Source organism: Heptranchias perlo, chromosome 43 (assembly GCF_035084215.1).
Source record: "Heptranchias perlo isolate sHepPer1 chromosome 43, sHepPer1.hap1, whole genome shotgun sequence".
NCBI lineage: Eukaryota > Metazoa > Chordata > Chondrichthyes > Hexanchiformes > Hexanchidae > Heptranchias > Heptranchias perlo.
Window position 1 is genome coordinate 4,796,905 of NC_090367.1, and position 19,314 is coordinate 4,816,218.

Sequence of the window (19,314 nt, forward strand, 5' to 3'; positions counted from 1 at the left end):
CTTACCCCGGGCGGCCTGGGCCACCCTCCTCGGACATGTTATGTGAATCTAAATGTCCGCACTGAATGGAGCCTCTGCCCCCCCCGACCGCTCAGTGCATGAGTGAACCCTGCCGTGTGCGGTACTGAGCCATTCAGGACAGGACCGTCCCCGGTTCTTGTGTTTAAATCCCTCCCTGGACTCGCCCCCTCCCTCGTTCTGTCGTCACTTCCTCTCCTGTAACTTCCGATCTTCCGTGTATCGCTCCCTCCGTTCGCCCGGCTACGGGCAGCCGTGTCGCCCCCCCAACGCTCCCTGAACCTCGCCACCTCCCTCTCCTCCTTTAAGACCCTCCTTAAAACCCACCTCTTTGACCGAGCTTTTCGTCACCTGTCCCAATGCCTCCTTCTTTGCCTCCATTTTCTTTTTGATTGGGGCTTGGAATTTTTTTTCATGTTAAAGGAGCTTAATTAAACATGTCGTTGAAAGACTTGCATTTATACAGCACATTTCACGGCCTCAGGATGTCCCAAAGCACTTTACAGCCAATGAAGTACTTTTGAAGTGTCGCAATGTAGGAAACGCGGCAGCCGATTTGCGCACAGCAAGATCCCACAATCAGCAATGAGATGATGACCAGATCATCTGTTTTAGTGATGTTGGTTGAGGGATAAATTTTGGCCCCGGGACACCGGGAAGAACTCCCCCCTGCTCTTCTTCAGAACAGTGGCCATGGGATCTTTAGAGAGGGCGGACAGGGCCTCGGCTTAACGTCTCATCCGCATGGCGGCCCCTCTGACTGTGCGGCACTCCCTCAGTACCGGCACCGGGAGTGTCGGCCTGGATTACGGGGCTCAAGTCTCCGGAGTGGGGGCTCGAACCCACGACCTTCTGACTCAGGAGTGTGAGAGAGAGAGAGGCCCACTGAGGCACGGCCAACACTCCTTCCCCCCCCCCCGCAGTTAGCTGGTCTCAGTCAGGGTGGCACTGCAATCGGCTTCAGCTCCCCTCTTTTGGCCGGGGAAACATCTGCCAGGGTCCTAGTGACCCTCCCCCGGTGGGGAGCGGGGATGTCGGGGGGGGGGGGGGGGGGGTGGGGGGGAAGACAGGATCGGGGGCCACAGGGTCGTAAACAGACGTGCCTTCAGTCTCTTGGGCCTTTGTTTCCATGGGAACCTCAGGGAGCTCCCAGCTGTCTGACTTCTGTTTTTGTGGGAGTTAGGGTCACAGATGGGGCCAAGAGGGAGGCACGGAGAGATGTAGAGAGAGATCGATGCAGGGAGAGGGAGAGAGACGGAGAGATAGAGAGAGAAAGACACAGAGGGAGAGGTGGAGATGTAGGGAGAACTGCGGAGAGGGAGTTCTGTCGGGTGTGTCACCACCTGGAATTTAGGGTGGAAGATCAGCCTGGAAGGGATAGAGAGATATAGAAAGAAAGAAAGAAAGAAAGAAAGAGAGAGAGAGACAGAGACAGAGAGAGTGAGAGAGAGAGAGAGACAGAGGGAAAGAGAGACACGGAGATAGAAAGGGAGACGCAGAGAGAGAGAAAGAGAGTCACAGAGAGTGAGAGAGAAAGAGAGAGAGAGAGTCACAGAGAGCGAGAGAGACAGAGAGGGAGAAAGAGAGACAGAGAGAGAGAGAGACAGAGAGAGAGACAGAGAGACAGAGAGAGAGAGAGACAGAGAGAGAGAGACAGAGAGAGAGAGAGACAGAAAGAGAGAGATAAAGAGTCACAGAGCGAGAAAGAGACAGAGAGAGAGAGAAAGAGAGAGACAGAGACAGAGAGAGAGACAGAGAAAGAGAGAGAGAGAGAGAGTCACTGAGAGAGTAAGAGAGAGAGAGAGAGACAGAGCCTGCACAGACACGATGGGTCGAATGGCCTCTTTCTGGGCTGTATGATTCTGTGATTCAGAGAGATGTAAAGAGAGAGAGAGAGCGAGAGAGTTAAAGATTAAGACTGGAGTAATCTACACAGAACACAGTCTCATTTTTATTGTTGTTTAATAAATACAAATGGATCGCAGACAGAAATTTGCACAAATAATAACACTGTTTATACCAGTAAAAACTTAAAGCAGTTCGATAAAAAAGAATCCAGTTAATGAAACACAAGGGCCAGATTTGACTTTGTGCGACAGTGTAAAGTGGGTTATGGGGAGTCCACAGGCCCCCTGTTATATCTCTCCTCATTTCTATTCCCATTGACTCCGACTCGCTGTCACTGGCTACACACTATTGTACAAAGTCAGGGTTTACCCCCATACAGTTTATTATTTCACAGCTTTGATACATTCAGAGACAGGACCCCTGCCCCAGGACTCCGGACCCCCTCAGGTGGGGAGTCCCCGGCTTTATTCCATGATATTATTTTTCCGATTTTGTCCCCCCCACCCCCACCTTCACCCACCTGGTGACAGCACGGTTCCAGAGTCGCTGGCTGCATTCTGGTGCCATTGCCCAAATGACCATTCTTCACGGGCAGCCCAAAGTTAATGGGGCTATTCGACTATGTCAGGCGTCATGTATCGAGTGTAATGTATCCAAGTTTGCTGACGATACGAAGCTAGGTGGGAAAGTAAGCTGTGAGGAGGACACAAAGAGGCTGCAAAGGGATATAGACAGGTTAATTGAGTGGGCGAGAAGGTGGCAGATGGAGTATAATGTGGGGAAATGTGAGGTTATTCACTTTGGTAGGCAGAATAGAAAAGCAGAATATTTTTTAAAAGGTGAGAGACGAAATGTTGGTTGTCAGAGGGATTTGGGTGTCCTTGTACATGAGTCACAGAAAGTTAACATGCAGGTACAGCAAGCAATTAGGAAGGCAAATGGTATGTTAGCCTTTATTGCAAGGGGGTTGGAGTACAAGAGTAAGGAGGTCTTGCTGCAATTAGAGAGACCACACCTGGAGTACTGTGTACAGTTTTGGTCTCCTTATCTAAGGAAGGATATACTTGCCTTAGAGGCGGTGCAATAAAGATTGATTCCTGGGATGAGAGGGTTGTCCTATGGGGAGAGGTTGAGTAGAATGGGCCTATACTCTCTGGAGTTTAGAAGAATGAGAGGGGATCTCATTGAAACGTATAAGATTCTTAGAGAACTTGACAGGGTAGATGCTGAGAGGCTGTTTCCCACTGGCTGGAGAGTCTAGAACTAGGGGACATAGTCTCAGGATAAGGGGTCGGCCATTTAAGACTGAGATGAGGAGAAATTTCTTCACTCAGAGGGTTGTGAATCTTTGGAATTCTCTACCCCAGAGGGCTGTGGAGGCTCAGTCGTTGAGTATATTCAAGGCTGAGATCGATATTTTTGGACTCTAGGGGAATCAAGGGATATGGGGATCGGGCGGGAAAGTGGAGTTGAGGCCGAAGATCAGCCATGATCTGATTGAATGGCGGAGCAGGCTCGAGGGGCCGAATGGCCTCCTCCTGCTCCTATTTCTTACGTTTCTTTCTTATGTCACCGTCCGAAATCGGATCGCACCCTCATCCACGCACGGGAAACTTTCTGTCAGGGGTCACTGGATGGAGATCGGGAGCGGGTACCCTGGCTGATTTGCTCCCCCTCCCAACCCTCCGGAAAGGGAGGAGGTTGAGGGTGGGGGGAGAGGGGAGATTGTGACATTTAGATACTTTTAAATGTCAAGGCCAAAGGGAGTGGGAATTAGCACAGAATCATTTCTGAGTTTCAGGGACAGACCCATCAGCCTCCCCACCCCCCCCGACGGATGGTTCAGAGAGTTTGCCCAGTGCGGAGTTGAGCGAGACGGAGACAGGCTCAGGAAGGCCGCCTCCCTCCAGGGCCGAAGCCCGGGCCGTGCTGGGTTAGCTGCTCTCAGGTGTTGGAGTGAAGGTGGGCAGTACAGGTGGCCACAGCACCTCTGGGTCAGACAGGGGGATAGAAAAACAGACAGCAGTCTCCACTGCCTATTGATATTTGGAGATGGCGTGTGTGTGTGTACGTGTGTGTACGTGTGTGTATGACTGTGTCTGTGTGACTGTGTCCGTGTGACTGTGTCCGTGTGACTGTGTCCGTGTGACTGTGTCCGTGTGACTGTGTCTGTGTCTGTCTGTTTCTGGGTGTGTGCGCCTGTGCCTCTGAGTGTCTGTGCCTCTGAGTGTATCTGTCTGTGTGCCTCTGTGTGTGTGTGCCTGTGTGCGCGTCTGTGTGTGTGCCTGTGTGTGTGCCTGTGTGCGCGTCTGTGTGTGTGCCTGTGTGTGTGCCTGTGTGCGCGTCTGTGTGTGTGCCTGTGTGTGTGCCTGTGTGCGCGTCTGTGTGTGTGCCTGTGTGTGTGCCTGTGTGCGCGTATGTGTGTGTGCCTGTGTGCGCGTCTGTGTGTGTGCCTGTGTGTGTGTGTGTGTGCGCGCGCGCCTGTGTTTTGGGATGCTGACTGGACTGTGACTTCCCTCATGGTTGAATAGCACACTGACTCTAGCCTCACAGGTGACAAACGGCCGCTCGCAGCAGGTAGCAGAGGGAATCTGGCGCTGATGGAACCCATTCCCCAGCTCGAGTCGGGTGGGGATGGGTGAGGAGGGAAACCAGGAAATTAATAATAATTGGACGACGGGACTGAAACCAGGAGCTGGCCGTGTGGAGATTAACAGGGACGGAACCGTATCTCGTGGATCAGCGAGGCCCTTATGTTGGAACATTCCGGAATGGCCGTGGAGTAAGATACTGTGACCATCAACAAAAAAAAAGTCCCAGATCAATAACTTACTGTAAAATAAAACTCTTCAATGCTACTCACTCACCAGAGTGTGAATGGGGCAGGGGTTAACTTATCTGTCCCACTAAAGGCTGTTATAGAAAAGCCTGAGGCCTCACGACCTCTGATTTGACCTCTTCCCACAATGCATCGTCTTGACCGATTGGTGTGTGCTGTGCGCCGCCGGCCACCCGCTGGCTCAGATGAAGACGCTGGGGACGGCCTGCTGGTCCTGGGGGGTTCTGCCGCGGGACGAGTGGTCGAGGAGCAGCTCCTTCTCCCGGGCGAGGCACCGGGCCAGTTCCTTCCTCTTGTAGTTGCGATAGACCTTCAGGAAGGCCAGGACGCCCAGTACCACCCAGATCGTCCAAATGCTCCACAGCCCGAACTGAAAGGGGGAAAGGTCGGGTTGAGAGATAGTGCGCGCAGAATATTTGCGCACAGCAAGATCCCACAAACAGCAATGTCATAAATGACCAGATCATCTGATTTAGTGATGTTGGTTGAGGGATAAATATCGGCCCCAGGACAGCGGGGAAGAACTCCCCCCCCTGCTCTTTGAAATAGTGGCCGTGGGATCTTTTACGTCCACCCGAGAGGGGCAGACGGGGCCCTCGGTTTAACGTCTCATCCGAAAGACGGCACCTCCGACAGCGCAGCGCTCCCTCAGTGACACATGGGGAGTGTCGGCCTGGATTATGGGGCTCAAGTCTCTGGATCGGGGGCTCGAACCCACGACCTCCTGACTCGGAGGCGAGTAAACGAGAGACCCGAGGAGGCTGACACGGAACCACCTGCCAGGAGGTGGCTCTCTCCTTCCTGATTCTCCTCTTCCACCGGGCCGACCCGCTCGCTCCCGAGCCACGGAGTGGAAGAGGAGGAAGGGAGGGAGGGGGAGGCCAAGCCCCCCTCGACTCGCGAGGTATCCACGGCAACGGCAGGTGACTGGACTCACCTGGGCGATCCTGAAGTGGATGTAGAAGGCGGACGTGTCCACATCCAAGTGAAGGTTGGTTGCTTGGATCTCCTCGCAACTGCCAAGGAAAGAGAGTCGGATTAAATCCCAGAGCAACGCGGGGAAAAGCATGGGGACAGGAGGAGGCCATTCAGCCCCTCGAGCCTGTTCCGCCATTCAATGGCTGATCTGTATCTTAACTCCATTTTCCTGCCTTTGCTCCATATCCCTCGATACCCTTACCCAACAAAAATCTAACGATAGTCTTGAAAATTGGCGTTCAGGATAAATATCGGCCCCAGGACACCGGGGAGAACTCCCCCTGCTCTTCTTCCAATAGTGGCCATGGGATCTTTTACATCCGCCTGAGAGGGTCAGGCGGTGCCTCGGTTTAACGTCTCATCCGAAAGACGGCACCTCCGACAGCGCAGCACTCCCTCAGTGCCGCATGGGGAGCGTCAGCCTGATTTATGGGCTCATGTCTCTGGAGTGGGGGCTCGATCCGAAGACCTTCTGCCTCAGAGGCGAGAGTGCTACCCACATCCGACTCACCCTTCCTCGCTGATCAGCCTCTCGAGACTCATCGCACCGTCTCCGCCTCTCACTCATTCTGCCCCCCCCCCCAGAGCCTGAAAGCTTGCCCTCGTTCTCCTCCCCTCCCTCAGTCCGTCGTTCCCCCTTACAATCGACGGGCTCTACGAATCCCAAATCCCACTTCATCCAACTCTTCGAACTCACCTCATGGGCATGTTGCCGTGGTCGGTGACTACATCGCACCAGATGCTGAAGCCCACACTGATCATTACACTGGCCACGATTGTCAGGAACAGCACTGAGCAGCTCAGCAGTAGGTTTAGGAACGCAGAGAATAAGGTGCTGGAAATAAAAAAAAATAGGGCACAACGTCAGTCACGACCGAGAGCGAGAGTCTGCGGCAGCGAACTCTCAGAAGCTCTGAGCTCCTCTCAAACGCCAACTGCACCCAGTTTGTTCGAGGACTTGGCCGGGTGGTCTGTACCAGAGAGTGGGGATGGGAGGGCGGTGGAGGTGGGCGGGAGGGTGGGGGGCGGGCAGGGCTCTGTGCATGTGCCACTCCGATGCAACCGTGCTGATCTCCACCAGATACCCGCCCGCACAAACCCGCCCATACCGACTCAACACTGCAGAGTTTAAAACCCACCCGGAAACAAACGGGACGATGTCCCAGCACAGAAACAGATCCATCGGCCCATTGAGTCTGCGTTGAGAAACCGCCCAGTCCAATCCCCGTCTCCTGCTCACTCCCCACACCCTTTAATATCCCACCCAGTCTAATCCCACTCTCCCCCTCACTCCCCACACCCTTTAATATCCCACCCAGTCTAATCCCACTCTCCCCCTCACTCCCCACATCCTTTAATATCCCACCCAGTCTAATCCCACTCTCCCCCTCACTCCCCACATCCTTTAATATCCCACCCAGTCCAATCCCCGTCTCCTGCTCACTCCCCACACCCTTTAATATCCCACCCAGTCCAATCCCCGTCTCCTGCTCACTCCCCGTACCCTTTAATATCCCACCCAGTCTAATCCCACTCTCCCCCTCACTCCCCGTACCCTTTAATATCCCACCCAGTCTAATCCCACTCTCCCCCTCAATCCCCACACCCTTTAATATCCCCCCCAGTCTAATCCCACTCTCCCCTCACTCCCCACACCCTTTAATATCCCCCCCAGTCTAATCCCACTCTCCCCCTCAATCCCCACACCCTTTAATATCCCACCCAGTCTAATCCCACTCTCCTGCTCACTCCCCAAACCCTTTAATATCCCCCCCAGTCTAATCCCACTCTCCCCTCACTCCCCACACCCTTTAATATCCCCCCCAGTCTAATCCCACTCTCCCCTCACTCCCCACACCCTTTAATATCCCCCCCAGTCTAATCCCACTCTCCCCTCACTCCCCACACCCTTTAATATCCCCCCCAGTCTAATCCCACTCTCCCCCTCAATCCCCACACCCTTTAATATCCCACCCAGTCTAATCCCACTCTCCCCCTCACTCCCCGTACCCTTTAATATCCCACCCAGTCTAATCCCCCACTCTCCCCCTCACTCCCCGTACCCTTTAATATCCCACCCAGTCTAATCCCACTCTCCCCCTCACTCCCCACACCCTTTAATATCCCACCCAGTCTAATCCCACTCTCCCCTCACTCCCCGTACCCTTTAATATCCCACCCAGTCTAATCCCCCTCTCCCCTCACTCCCCGTACCCTTTAATATCCCACTCTCCTCTCACTCCCCGTACCCTTTAATATCCCCACCCAGTCTAATCCCTCTCTCCCCCTCACTCCCCATACCCTTTAATATCCCACCCAGTCTAATCCCTCTCTCCCCCTCACTCCCCATACCCTTTAATATCGCACCCAGTCTAATCCCATTCTCCTGCTCACTCCCCATACCCTTTAATATTTCTCTTATTAGAAGGATATGCTGATAGGGTGAGATGAAGGGAGGGAGGGAGGAGTCTTGTGCGGAGCATAAACACCAGCATGGACCAGTTGGGCCGAATGGCCTGTTTCTGTGCTGTAAAATTCCAAGTAATTCTTTTTCAAATAACTATCTAATTCCCCTCTGCTCCCGCATCAGTTTGTGACGGTGTCTGCCACATTCTAACCCCCCCCTCTGCGTGAAGAATTTTTTTTCCCCCCCAAACTCCCCTTTAATTCTTTCTGCGCTTGTTTTAAATTCATCCCCTCTCATTATTATCTCATTGACCAGTGGGAACAATCTCTCACCCTCTACCCGATTGGAAACCCTTCTGAATCGTGACGGTCTCGAGCAGGTCACCTCTCAATCTTCTCGACTCTGATTTTTCCCTACTCTGTGACCCCTCCCCGCCCCACCCCCCACCGTCATCCCTGGTATCGTCCTCAGGCACTGCTGGAACCAGAGTGTGCAGTCGGCACCCCCCCCTACAAAAGGCAAGGGCCACCACCAGCCCTGGATCGAGTCCCTCCACGCAGCTGAAGGGAGAGGCTGGTCACTTTACAGCACCGGCTGAAAAGACCCCGTCTGGAAGGGGAGGGGAGCTGGGGAGGAGGCGCAGTTAAGGGGGAAGGTCGTGACCCAGGCTCCTCCTGCTCGCATGGGTTTCTTGTCCAGGCAGCGTAATTGGGCCTGTGATTGAGTTCGCTGTTGCCTGGATGTCATGATAATCGAATCAGCTAATGGAAAACAGGTAACATCTCGCAGAGTGATGTCCCCGTTTCTCCCTCCTCTCCCCCTCCCCCCCCCTCCTCATCTCCTCTCCTGCCTGTCGCTCGAGCGAGGGTCCCCACAAGCTCCAACTGTCCCCTCGGGGTTTCCGACCCTCCAGGGATTGTCCTGGAGTCTCCGGGAATTAAAGATTAATTTCCTGGACGCTGCTGGGAGCAAACCCGGGGAGAAAAATTGTGTATTTTTTCCTAACCTTCTTTTATTAGCTGTAAAAATATCGGCGATGGGGTAAAAAAGGCTGTTTGACCGGGTGGGGCGGTCGGAGGTGGGGGGGGGTCATGCGATGAAACCTCCAGGAATACGACCAACCAGGGTTGGCGAGCCTACAGTGTCCAATCCCCCGCCCCCCACCCCCTGCACCTCGCCCGTCCTCACGTGCGAGCCGAGGCGGGCTATTCAACCGTGGGGGGCATTGCAACATCGGAGCCAAGCCCGCTCCCGTCCTGAGCCACGTTGTGCAGCATCAGGAGGGGAAACCCCCTCCCCTAGCCCCGGGGAGGGGGGGCAAACCGTAGCGACTCTACCACCTCCCAGGTTGAGATCAGCCCACACGGCGTTCAAATGCTGTGCAGGGGGCCGCACTCCTCCGCCAGGCCGCCCGGGGGGGGGGGGGGGGGGCGTGGGGGGGCGGGGGCCAGTGTGCCTGTTATTTTCCTCAATTGTTAAAAATTCCGTCTTAATCCGAAAGGGAAGGCATCCTTCACGGACTCGAAGGTGCATTTAAACAGCGACAATTAAATGATACCGGGACTTGATAGGTTAAATTACGAGGACAGGTTGCATATTCAAGGCTTGTGTTCCCTCGAGTTTAGAGGACGGAGGGGCGATATAATTCTAGATGTTGGAAATTAGAAAGGGATTCGATAGGGTCGATACAGAGAAACTATTTCCTCTGGTGGGGGGAGACCAGAACGAGGGGGCATAACCTTAAAATTAGAGCCAGGCCGTTCAGGGGTGATGTCAGGAAGCACTTCGTCACACAAAGCGGGGTGGAAATCTGGAACTCTCTCCCCCCGAAAAGCTCTGGAGGCTGGGGGTCGATTGGAGCTTTTAAGATTGAGAGATTTTTGTCGGGTAAGGGATATGGGGCGAAGGCGGGGAAACGGTGCTGAGGTGCAGATCAGCCTGGTTGAACGGCGGAACAGGCTCGAGGGGCTGAATGGCCTCCCTCCTGTGTAAATGATAGGAGATGGACCCTGCCGGGTGTTTGTGAATCAGGCTCAGAGAGTGGGCCACAGAGCTCGACAGAAGCCTGGTCAATGCTGACGATCGTCCTGGATTTCCCCACCCCACCCCTGCCCCCCCCCCCGGTGTCTCAGCGGGGTGGGGGGGGGGGGGCGGGTTATCGAGACGCACGGGTCGCAGGTTCGATACCCGCTCCGTGCTGGGGGGGGGGGTGGGGGGGGTGGGGGTAAGGGAGAGGCGCTACACTTTCCCCTCAGCTTTCCCCGTGCTCTCGATCGCTGCCTGGCGAACCCCCCCCCCCCCCCCCCCCCGCGCGGGCGGGCGGGCGCGAGGGCAGGTCGGACTCGGCCGCGACGGCCCCTCCCCCGGTCGAACAGCCCGACCCGTCCGGGAGGGGGGAGGGGGGAAAAGAGGGACCAGCAGGCCTGCGAGCCACACCCGGTCGAGATTCAGGAGGAGGAGGGGAGAGGGGCGGGGGGGGAGAGGGGCGGGGGGGGAGAGGGGCGGGGGGGGGGGGGGGAAGAGTCAGAAACAGAGCAAAGACTCACGTCCATTAAAGTCCCCGTCTCGAGCCTTGAAAGCACACAGAGGCGCCCCAGTCTCACAACCGACCGAGGCACCAGTCGCGGCTTCTTGTCTGTGTCATCGTTCTCGAGGGGTCGCTTACGAGGGGGAAAAGAATTAGGGGGGGGGCAGGGAAGGACCCGCAAATTGTTTAAGGTTCCCGATTGTTACTTACTCATCGTGCCCCTTGCAGAGGTAGAAGAGCGTCCTCCAGGCCTGCACCACGCAGAAGATGAGCGTGAAGACCCCCACAAAGGTGCAGAACTGGCAGGCTGCCGGGGGCCCCCATTCATCCACAACAAAACGGGTGATGAGGGAACCAGTGGCGTTCTCCTCCCTCCAGAAGGCCCGGCTGAAGAGCAGGCACCTCCCTTTGAACTCGCGTCCGTTCTCCGCTAGAGGCACCAGCACAAAGAGGGAGAGGAGCAGAGCCAGCAGGTAGGCACAGCACTGGGTGAAGAGCAGCTTATTCTGGATCTCCATCTTCCTCCCCTCTCTCCCTCCACCTCTTTATTCCACAACTGACCTGCAGCCTCTGACTGACAGGCAGCGTGATTTAAATCTTTAGTTTGGGGCGTTCACTGCTCTCCGCCTACAGTGGCCTCCTCAGAACACAAAGCCTGTCTGCCTGCGGTCTCTGCCTGCCTCACAATCGCTGACTGGTGGTGGTGGGTGGGGGGTGGGGATTAACCCTTCGTCTCCCCCACCCGTTTCATTTTTGAGTGGCCGTTTTTCTGTCGCAGTTTTGAATATTCACCCAGCGAGTTAAAGGTCGATGAGCAAACCGGGGGTCTTTAAAAGTCTGTGAGGTTACGAAAGGGTAGACGTGGAGAAGGTGTTTCCACTTGTGGGGGGGAGACCAGGACTAGGGGGCCATCAATATAAGATAGTCACTAATAAATCCAATAGGGAATTCAGGAGAAACTTCTTCACCCAGAGAGTGGTGAGAATGTGGAACTCACAAGGAGCGGTTGAGGCGAATAGCACAGATGCATTTAAGGGGAAGCTCGATAAACACATGAGGGAGAAAGGAATTGAAGGATATGCTGATAGGGTGAGATGAAGCAGGGAGGGAGGAGGCTCGTGTGGAGCATAAACACCGGCACAGACCAGATGGGCCGAATGGCCTGTTTCTGTGCTGTAAATTCTATGTCTGCTGCGAAAAAAAAAAGTGCCCTGAATTTGAAGCTGATTGGTAATAATTCCTGTCAAGGGAGACGTTCAGGCACTGGATTTAGTGCAGAGAGAGCTGATCCCCCCCAGTCTCAGGGGCCTGAATTATGAAGAAAGACTGGAGGGAGACTGGGGCTATTCGGCCTGGAAAGGAGGCGCCTGAGGGGCGATCTTACAGAAATAAACATCGGGCAGCAATCTGTGGGGAGAGAGAGAGAGAAACAGAGTTAAAGGTCGACGAGTTTTATAGAGGTGGTTGAGGGGACGGAAATCGGGAATGTTACTTTAAATGGTTAGGACACAGGGTTCAAGTTTAATGCAAGGCCAAACTGAGGACTGATATCAGGGAGGGGGATCGACACATGGAATGGTTGTGTCAGGGAAGGTACAAAACCTGAAGCAATTGGGATGCTGCAGTGGGGAGGGGGGGAGTGTAGGGCCTCCCTGGATGGATGGATGGAGATGGGCCGAATGGCCACCACTCATCCACGATTACCCTGCGGGCTGTTGCCTGCGTCTCAGTAGGACAAAGCGCCTCCTGTCACCCGCGGGTTCGCTACTGGACGCAGTTAGTCTCTGAGCGATGATCGGGGTCCCAGGTTTGATCGCTGGGTTAATGTTCTGTTCTAGTAGGGAGGCAGCTGTAATCAGCCTTGTTGCCCCTCTGCTAGGGGAATGAACTGGCCAGGGTCCCTGCTCTTGATCCCTATCCAGTGACCCCCCCACAACTGCTGGAAGCATGTGGCATGGGCGACCTCGGGTGAGGAGAGGATTGGGCTGGGTGTGACGCACTCCGCGGTCGAATGGCCCAGGCTCTGACATGGAAAATGGCCACTTGGACCAGGGACCTTGCTTTCTCTGTCACGCGTGTGACTGGCGCCCATTCAAAAGACCGCAGGCAATGCGAGGCGATACCGTGCGTGAGGGCAGTGCCCAGAACTTGCTCTCCCTGAGCAAGCACCCTGCCTAATCCTTCCCGGTGGGGGGGGGGGGCAGGGGTGAGGGTGAGGAGGGGGAAGCATCGACCATGATTTCTGCCCGAGATCTTGGCTACAGCACAGGATAAGGCTCGGCCTGCGATGGCCTCCACAGTCGAATAGGCTGGAGACTCTCGACTGTCCGGTCTGGCACGTGGGGAAAGGGCAAGTCGCGGGGGGGGGGGGGAGGGGGAGGAAGGGGGAGAGTGGGATTGATTGAATAGCTATATCCTGCGGGGTCTGTGGGTTTCCAGCATTCCTTGTTTTTTGCAACATGGGAGGGGAGCTGTCACAACCCAATGCTTGTAGTTAAGCTCTCTCGCCAGCGTCTCTCAGCAGGTCCAGGCACCCGGTGTCTGAGACCCACGTTGCCCCATCTCGCTTGAAGAAAGAGGCCCCCACCCCTCACCCCTCACCCCCCCCCACCCCGGTGCTAATCTTCAAAAAACACGGTCACTGCAACCCCTTTTCTGACACCGCAGCTTGCTCTCGACACCTGCCTGTCCCAATCCGACTCTGGTCTTCTACCTGGTTAGATCAGGAGCTGGGGGAGCAAGGCTGAAAACCGCCTTCTCCCCGCCCCCATTGTCCGTAGACCCGTCGCCGGGGGGGGGGGGGGGTCACAGTGACCAATCCGGCCTGTGTCTTTAAGCAAGCTGGAGGAGGAATGCCCCCCCCCCCACCGACAGCAGATTGGGAAACCTGGCTCGGGGAGGCGGCTCTGTGCTGCCACCTGCTGTTTGGAGGTCAGGCAGCTTACGTCAGCGGGCGTTGGCAATAACTTGCATTTATATAGCGCCTTTGTCGTAGTAAAACGCCACAGGAGCGAAATTTGACACCGAGCCACATAAGGAGAGGTGACCAAAAGCTCGGTCAAAGAGAAATAATGGGGGATGATGCACTTTTGCTGCGTGTGATGGTTAAGGCAGAACATATTCAGAAATTGTCCCTTACGTTGAACGCATGTTAAAGTCCTTGTTCCTTTTTAAGAATTGTGATGCTTAAGTCCGATTTTTATATTTGCCGAATGTCTTATTGGTAACTTGGTGTAAACTAGTTCCACGGGCGGGTCAGACCGCCCCAGGATGGTTTGCGTTACGCTGCTGTCTGTTTTTAACACTCCTTATTCTATCTACGCACTGAGACGCAGTAAAGGAGCTGACACTTCCTGTTAACCTTTCGAGGGTCCTTTTTAATCAGACAGAAAATAATATTTTGCTGGAATACCTTTAGAAAGTGTTGCAGCCGTTGGGATTACACCTCCGATCGATGTCTTAAGCAATCACTTCAGAAACTCTCCCCGCGGCGCCATCTAGTGGCCAGAGCCTGCAGCTACACCGTGACAGTTGACATAGGAAAATTGAATGGGAATTTTTGACAGTAATGAGGAAAAAGGAACTGCTCTGATTGACGTGACCGTGGATGGTGCAACTAATCTGCATTCCTCGTCCGATCTCCCTGTATGAGTAGCAGCTGAGAAGGTAAGCAGATGTCCCTTCAATGTTGTTCTTCAACCAGAAAGATCATCTATGCCAATGTGTCCTACTGGTGGACATCAAATCAGCCTCTGTCTCTCTCTCCCTCCCACCCCCACTGTCGAAAGGTCCTGTCTCAGGCTGGGGTCCAATTCCAGAGGTGCCATTACACCCATTTTCTAGCAGGGAACGACGCTGGATGATGCCTCTGTGAAGCACCTTGAGACGTTTACCGCATTAAAGGCACAGTATCAGTATGAATTATTCTTGCCACTTGGGTTCTGTAGCAATGCAAATGACTGCGATGCTATTTTAATATTTTCTTGCCTTCGTCCTTCCACACTCCGAATCGTGATGACGGCTGTGAACCCCACTCCAGAGGCTTGAGCCCCATAATCCAGGCCGACACTCCCAGTGCCAGTGCTGAGGGAGCGCTGCGCTGTCGGAGGTGCCGTCTTTCAGATGAGTCTTTAAAGCGAGGGCCCCGTCTGCATCTCTCAGGTGGATGCAAAAGATTCCACGGCACTATTCGAATAAGGGAAGGGGAATTCTCCCCGGTGCGCAGGCCGACATTCCTAAACCAACAACAGATCCTCTGGTCATTTATCGCACTGCTCTTTGGTGGGATCTTGCTGTGCGTAAATCCGCAGCTGCATTTTATACATTGCAACAGTGACTTTACTTCATTGGCTTTGAAGTACTTTGGGACACCCTTAATTTGTGAAAGGCGACACATGATTGCAAGTGTCTTCAGAATCAGTGAAATACGCTCTTTACAAATCTCCCAGGACACTGCTGCGAGCAACCTGGGAGAAAGCTCACAAGGGCGTTAAAAAGAATGTTTTCTCATTTAGTTTGAACACTTTAATTTGTTAGTTAGAAAAGCATTGCAGGTGGGGAGAAAGTTTGCTCGACTGGGTGAGGTGGTTGAGGGCCATGTGATGTTACTGGGATTGTTCTCCTTGGAGCAGCGAAGGTTAAGGGGGGATTTAATAGAGGTGTTCGAAATCATGAGGGGTTTCGATAGCGTAAATGAGCTGACACTGTTTCCACTGGCAGAAGGGTCAGTGACCAGAGGACACAGATTTAACGTAATTGACAGAACAACCAGAGGGGAGAGGAGACTTTTTTTTTAAATGCAGCGAGCTGTTATGATCTGGAATGCGCTGCCTGAATAGGTGACGGAAGCAGGGAGGGAGGGAGTGAGGGGGAGTGAGAGGGACGAGGGGGGCAGTGCAGTGCTGTTTGGTTTCCTCTGCTCTGTGAACAAGTAAATGCGGGGGGGAAGGGAAATACAGTAAAATCGAGGCTTTTGTTTTCAGATGGGAACCTCCCCCACCGCCAAAATCCCCAACAGTGCAAGGGCAGCACTGGGACCGAACAGAGTGGGAGAGAGGATGAGATAAGTCAAGCTGGCCATGATCCCTTCACTCCCGAAGGCAGTGACTCTTGTGGGTACGGCTCAGTGAGTGTTGGCATCCGCTGCTGCCTCACCCCAGTCTGCATGTATGAGGTTGAGACACTTGGGTTTCATTTCAGCTATTCCACCGTGGGGGGGCGTCGCATTAATGCCTGCGCTCCTGTCCTTGCCCAAAATCCAGCCCAAAATTCATTTCCAACAGAGGGTGCTGCATAGCAACCAGGAAGGCGGGGGGGAAACATCTGGGTTCATTTTCTTTCCCTTCCCCCCTCCCTACTCCAGGGGAACGGAAGACAATCGAAGGGCCCAACTTCCCTGATTGGCTCAGCATAGATCCGGGCGGGGCGGGGGGGGGGGGGCGGCTGGAGTTTATTTACCCCTCGACCAGAGGGCATTCGAACCCCAGCTCATGAGGAATTTGTCCTCACCTGATTCCCCACTCCATGACCTGCTTGGTTCCGATAGGGTTCAGTTGCCTCCTTCGGGTGGTCACGGTGAGTGGTCCCGGTTTCAGACTGTTCTGTGTCACCAGCTTACAGGGGCCTGGCCCCCCTCCCCTCACCCTGTAAACACGGTCTCCCTCTGCAGCAGCCCAGTGATTACAGCCAATGAGCGGACTGCACCCTCTCCCCCTTCTTTCAGTCCCAGGATCAGCTCGTGGTGAATGTTGCTGTTTTGCTGCTTTATTTATCCGCTTAACTCGTATGAAATGAGTTTGGCAAGTCCAAACCCAGCTCTGAGAACTGAGCCACAGCATTAAATAATCTCCTTTTTGTTTGATGGGACAGTGTAGAGGGAGCTTTACTCTGTATCTAACCCGTGCTGTACCTGCCCCGGGAGTGTTTGATGGGACAGTGTAGAGGGAGCTTTACTCTGTATCTAACCCGTGCTGTACCTGCCCTGGGAGTGTTTGATGGGACAGTGTAGAGGGAGCTTTACTCTGTATCTAACCCGTGCTGTACCTGCCCTGGGAGTGTTTGATGGGACAATGTAGAGGGAGCTTTACTCTGTATCTAACCCGTGCTGTACCTGCCCTGGGAGTGTTTGATGGGACAATGTAGAGGGAGCTTTACTCTGTATCTAACCCGTGCTGTACCTGCCCTGGGAGTGTTTGATGGGACAGTGTAGAGGGAGCTTTACTCTGTATCTGACCCTGTACCTGCCCTGGGAGTGTTTGATGGGACAATGTAGAGGAAGCTTTACTCTGTATCTAACCCGTGCTGTACCTGCCCTGGGAGTGTTTGATGGGACAATGTAGAGGGAGCTTTACTCTGTATCTAACCCTGTACCTGCCCTGGGAGTGTTTGATGGGACAGTGTAGAGGGAGCTTTACTCTGTATCTAACCCGTGCTGTACCTGCCCTGGGAGTGTTTGATGGGACAGTGTAGAGGGAGCTTTACTCTGTATCTAACCCGTGCTGTACCTGCCCTGGGAGTACTTCATGCCAACACTGAGTTGCTTCACCCCGATGAGCTCAAAGTTCACCCAAACTATTTATTTGAGATAATACTGTGACTGCTGCCTTGGGTTGAATGTCCCCTCTTTTCTTGTCCTCTTTCAGTTCCAATGACTGGTATGATAGAACACTCTGCAGTGACTGATCTGCTTATTGAGCAGGGAGGCAAAGAAATGGGAACTCTACGAAACTATTACCTGGAGGACCCGTTCTCCGTGAAGGAGGAGCAGCTGCCACAAGCCTGTCCTGTTTTGATTGGTTTAACGAGTGTCAGCCACCTTGGCCAAAGCTAGTCACATGGCTGCTCCCAACCAATCGCTGAGGGAACCATGAGCAGGTTCTGGGATTGGCTGTTTTGGTCTGAAGGATCCAGTCGGTCAGACGGTTGGATTGTGATTGGTGGACTGGACATTGACTTTGGTCAAATTGTGCTCCTTTATTTCCTTATTGAGATGAGGGGTGATGGTGTTTGGTGAATGTAACACTCTTCATATCACCCTCCAACTGGGGCTTATCTGAGAGTCCAGGGAGTTTATCCAGGAAGGAGCTGAGCCACCAAGGAGCTCCCAGGATCGTCCACTGTGCTGAGTCAGCTGATCTGGCAGAATGTCTCCTCGTCGGAACTGGCCAACAGGCACCAGGGTGCTGCTTGGGTGGTGGCGAGAGGGGTCTTCCCCTGCACGCACGGGCTCACGGCGCCCCCGCGAGCTAGCCCTCGAGGCTGCGGCGGGGACGAGACCGTCGTCCGTCTCCTGGCGGACTGCCCTCTTCGCGCAGAGGGTGCGGAGAGAGATGCGTTGGTACCTGTCCCGGTTCATCCCCCGGTGGCCCGGCGACACAGGACGCCGTGCTCTACGGGCTGTTCCCCGGGACGCTCACCGAGACAGATGTAGCCTGCGGCAGGAAGACCGTCAACTCGGTGAAAGAGGCCCTTTGGCCCGCCCGAAACCTGCTGGTCTTCTAGTCGAAGACTAGAGCTGTCCAAGGCCGAGGGTTGCCGACTGGCGCACTCCAAGGTCCAGGAGTACGTGCTGCGGGACGCACTGACGCGAGGTGCGGCCTACGCAAAGGCTCTATGGGGAAAGGCCACCATGTAAGGAGGTGAATTGTTCACCATGTATTATAAGATATGTAATATTGTAATATTGGGATCGTATTGTGTACAATCTGTATTGTATTGTTTTGAATTGATATTTACACTGAACTGTGTGTATCTTTAAATATTACGAAATAAAGTGGATTTTGAAATTTTAAAAAAGCCGATCCAGGTCCAGGCCGAGGGGTCGGGGCGTCACGTGGTCTTAGTGTCCCCTTTATTCGGGAGCGCTGAAACCAGGCATGGTTCCCACTCCTGATCATTTCCACTGACTCCAAAGATGGTCGAATGAGGACAGGATCAAGCTGAGCTGTGATGCCCACCACAGTCGAGCAGCCCGCCACAACACTTGCAGTTCAGGCCCATAAATGGTTAACAGCCAGTTGGGCGAGTTACTGGAGGGCGCCTGTGGAACTCATAAGCCAGAAAGGAGTGAGCGGCTTTGGTGGGGTAGGGGAAAAAATGCGTGATTTACTTTAAAAAGTAATTAATCGGCCACAGTCAGCTGATGAATTTTAACGGTTCTTTTTATAAACAAGCTGGCAGCAGAGGTGGGAGCTTTCAGAAACCTGCCTGGCAGAGCCACCTCGTGGCCACAGCGTGCAAGTACATCGTGACAGTTGACATAGCAAAACTGAATGGGAACTGTTGACATAGGAATTTACACTGGTAAATGTGACGCAAAAAGCATGACCATAAATTGTGACAATGTGAAGTTTGTGGACAGGAAACGCTTGTCTTACACACAATTATATATAGACGGCCCATTCCCCAAACCCTATTTCCACTTTCGCTGTTAGATTCCCGGACTTTACGTTCTGATTCGTAATTTTACCTCAGTTTTTTTTGTTTCTTGCTGAATTGAAGGATGATTGTCTGGATGGAGGTCCCTTACTGATACTTGATTGAAAACCTCTCCCAAGTACCCTCTCCCTAAAGGATTCAGCGGGTAGGTGAACTGATGTTAAACCCCACAGATCCAGGAAGATCCCAGGTTCAATCCCTGGCCTGTATAGAGCTGACTTGAGGCTTGCAATTGAGGGTTCAGCACACCTGGGGTAAGGG

At 53.9% G+C, this 19,314-nt stretch overlaps 1 protein-coding gene and 1 long non-coding RNA gene across 3 annotated transcripts; one reads left to right on the plus strand and one right to left on the minus strand.

Annotated features, from left to right (window-relative positions):
* Positions 1 to 1,963: 1,963 nt before the first annotated feature.
* On the minus strand, positions 1,964 to 11,302 carry LOC137306451 (transmembrane protein 179-like). The gene is made up of 4 exons (XM_067975662.1): positions 10,828 to 11,302; positions 6,381 to 6,518; positions 5,643 to 5,721; positions 1,964 to 5,075 (listed from the first exon to the last, which is right to left on the minus strand). Exons 1-4 carry the CDS (start codon positions 11,133 to 11,135, stop codon positions 4,887 to 4,889), a joined length of 714 nt encoding a protein of 237 aa, XP_067831763.1. The 5' UTR covers positions 11,136 to 11,302; the 3' UTR covers positions 1,964 to 4,886.
* On the plus strand, positions 11,054 to 18,411 carry LOC137306452 (uncharacterized). 2 transcript variants are annotated; one of them, XR_010958885.1, is made up of 3 exons: positions 11,054 to 11,090; positions 14,036 to 14,283; positions 17,259 to 18,411. It is a non-coding gene; the product is annotated as an uncharacterized lncRNA (long non-coding RNA). The 2 variants fall into 2 exon arrangements; XR_010958886.1 differs by having other exon boundaries at positions 11,058 to 11,090; positions 14,003 to 14,283.
* Positions 18,412 to 19,314: the final 903 nt, after the last annotated feature.

Excerpts from the sequence above, each read along its gene's own strand:
- LOC137306451 (XM_067975662.1), bottom strand. The coding sequence starts at position 11,135 with ATGGAGATCCAGAATAAGCTGCTCTTCACCCAGTGCTGTGCCTACCTG. Across the intron at positions 5,722-6,380 it reads CACGGCAACATGCCCATGAG|TTGCGAGGAGATCCAAGCAA; the intron begins GTGAGTTCGAAG and ends TTTCCTTGGCAG. Across the intron at positions 5,076-5,642 it reads TCCACTTCAGGATCGCCCAG|TTCGGGCTGTGGAGCATTTG; the intron begins GTGAGTCCAGTC and ends TCCCCCTTTCAG.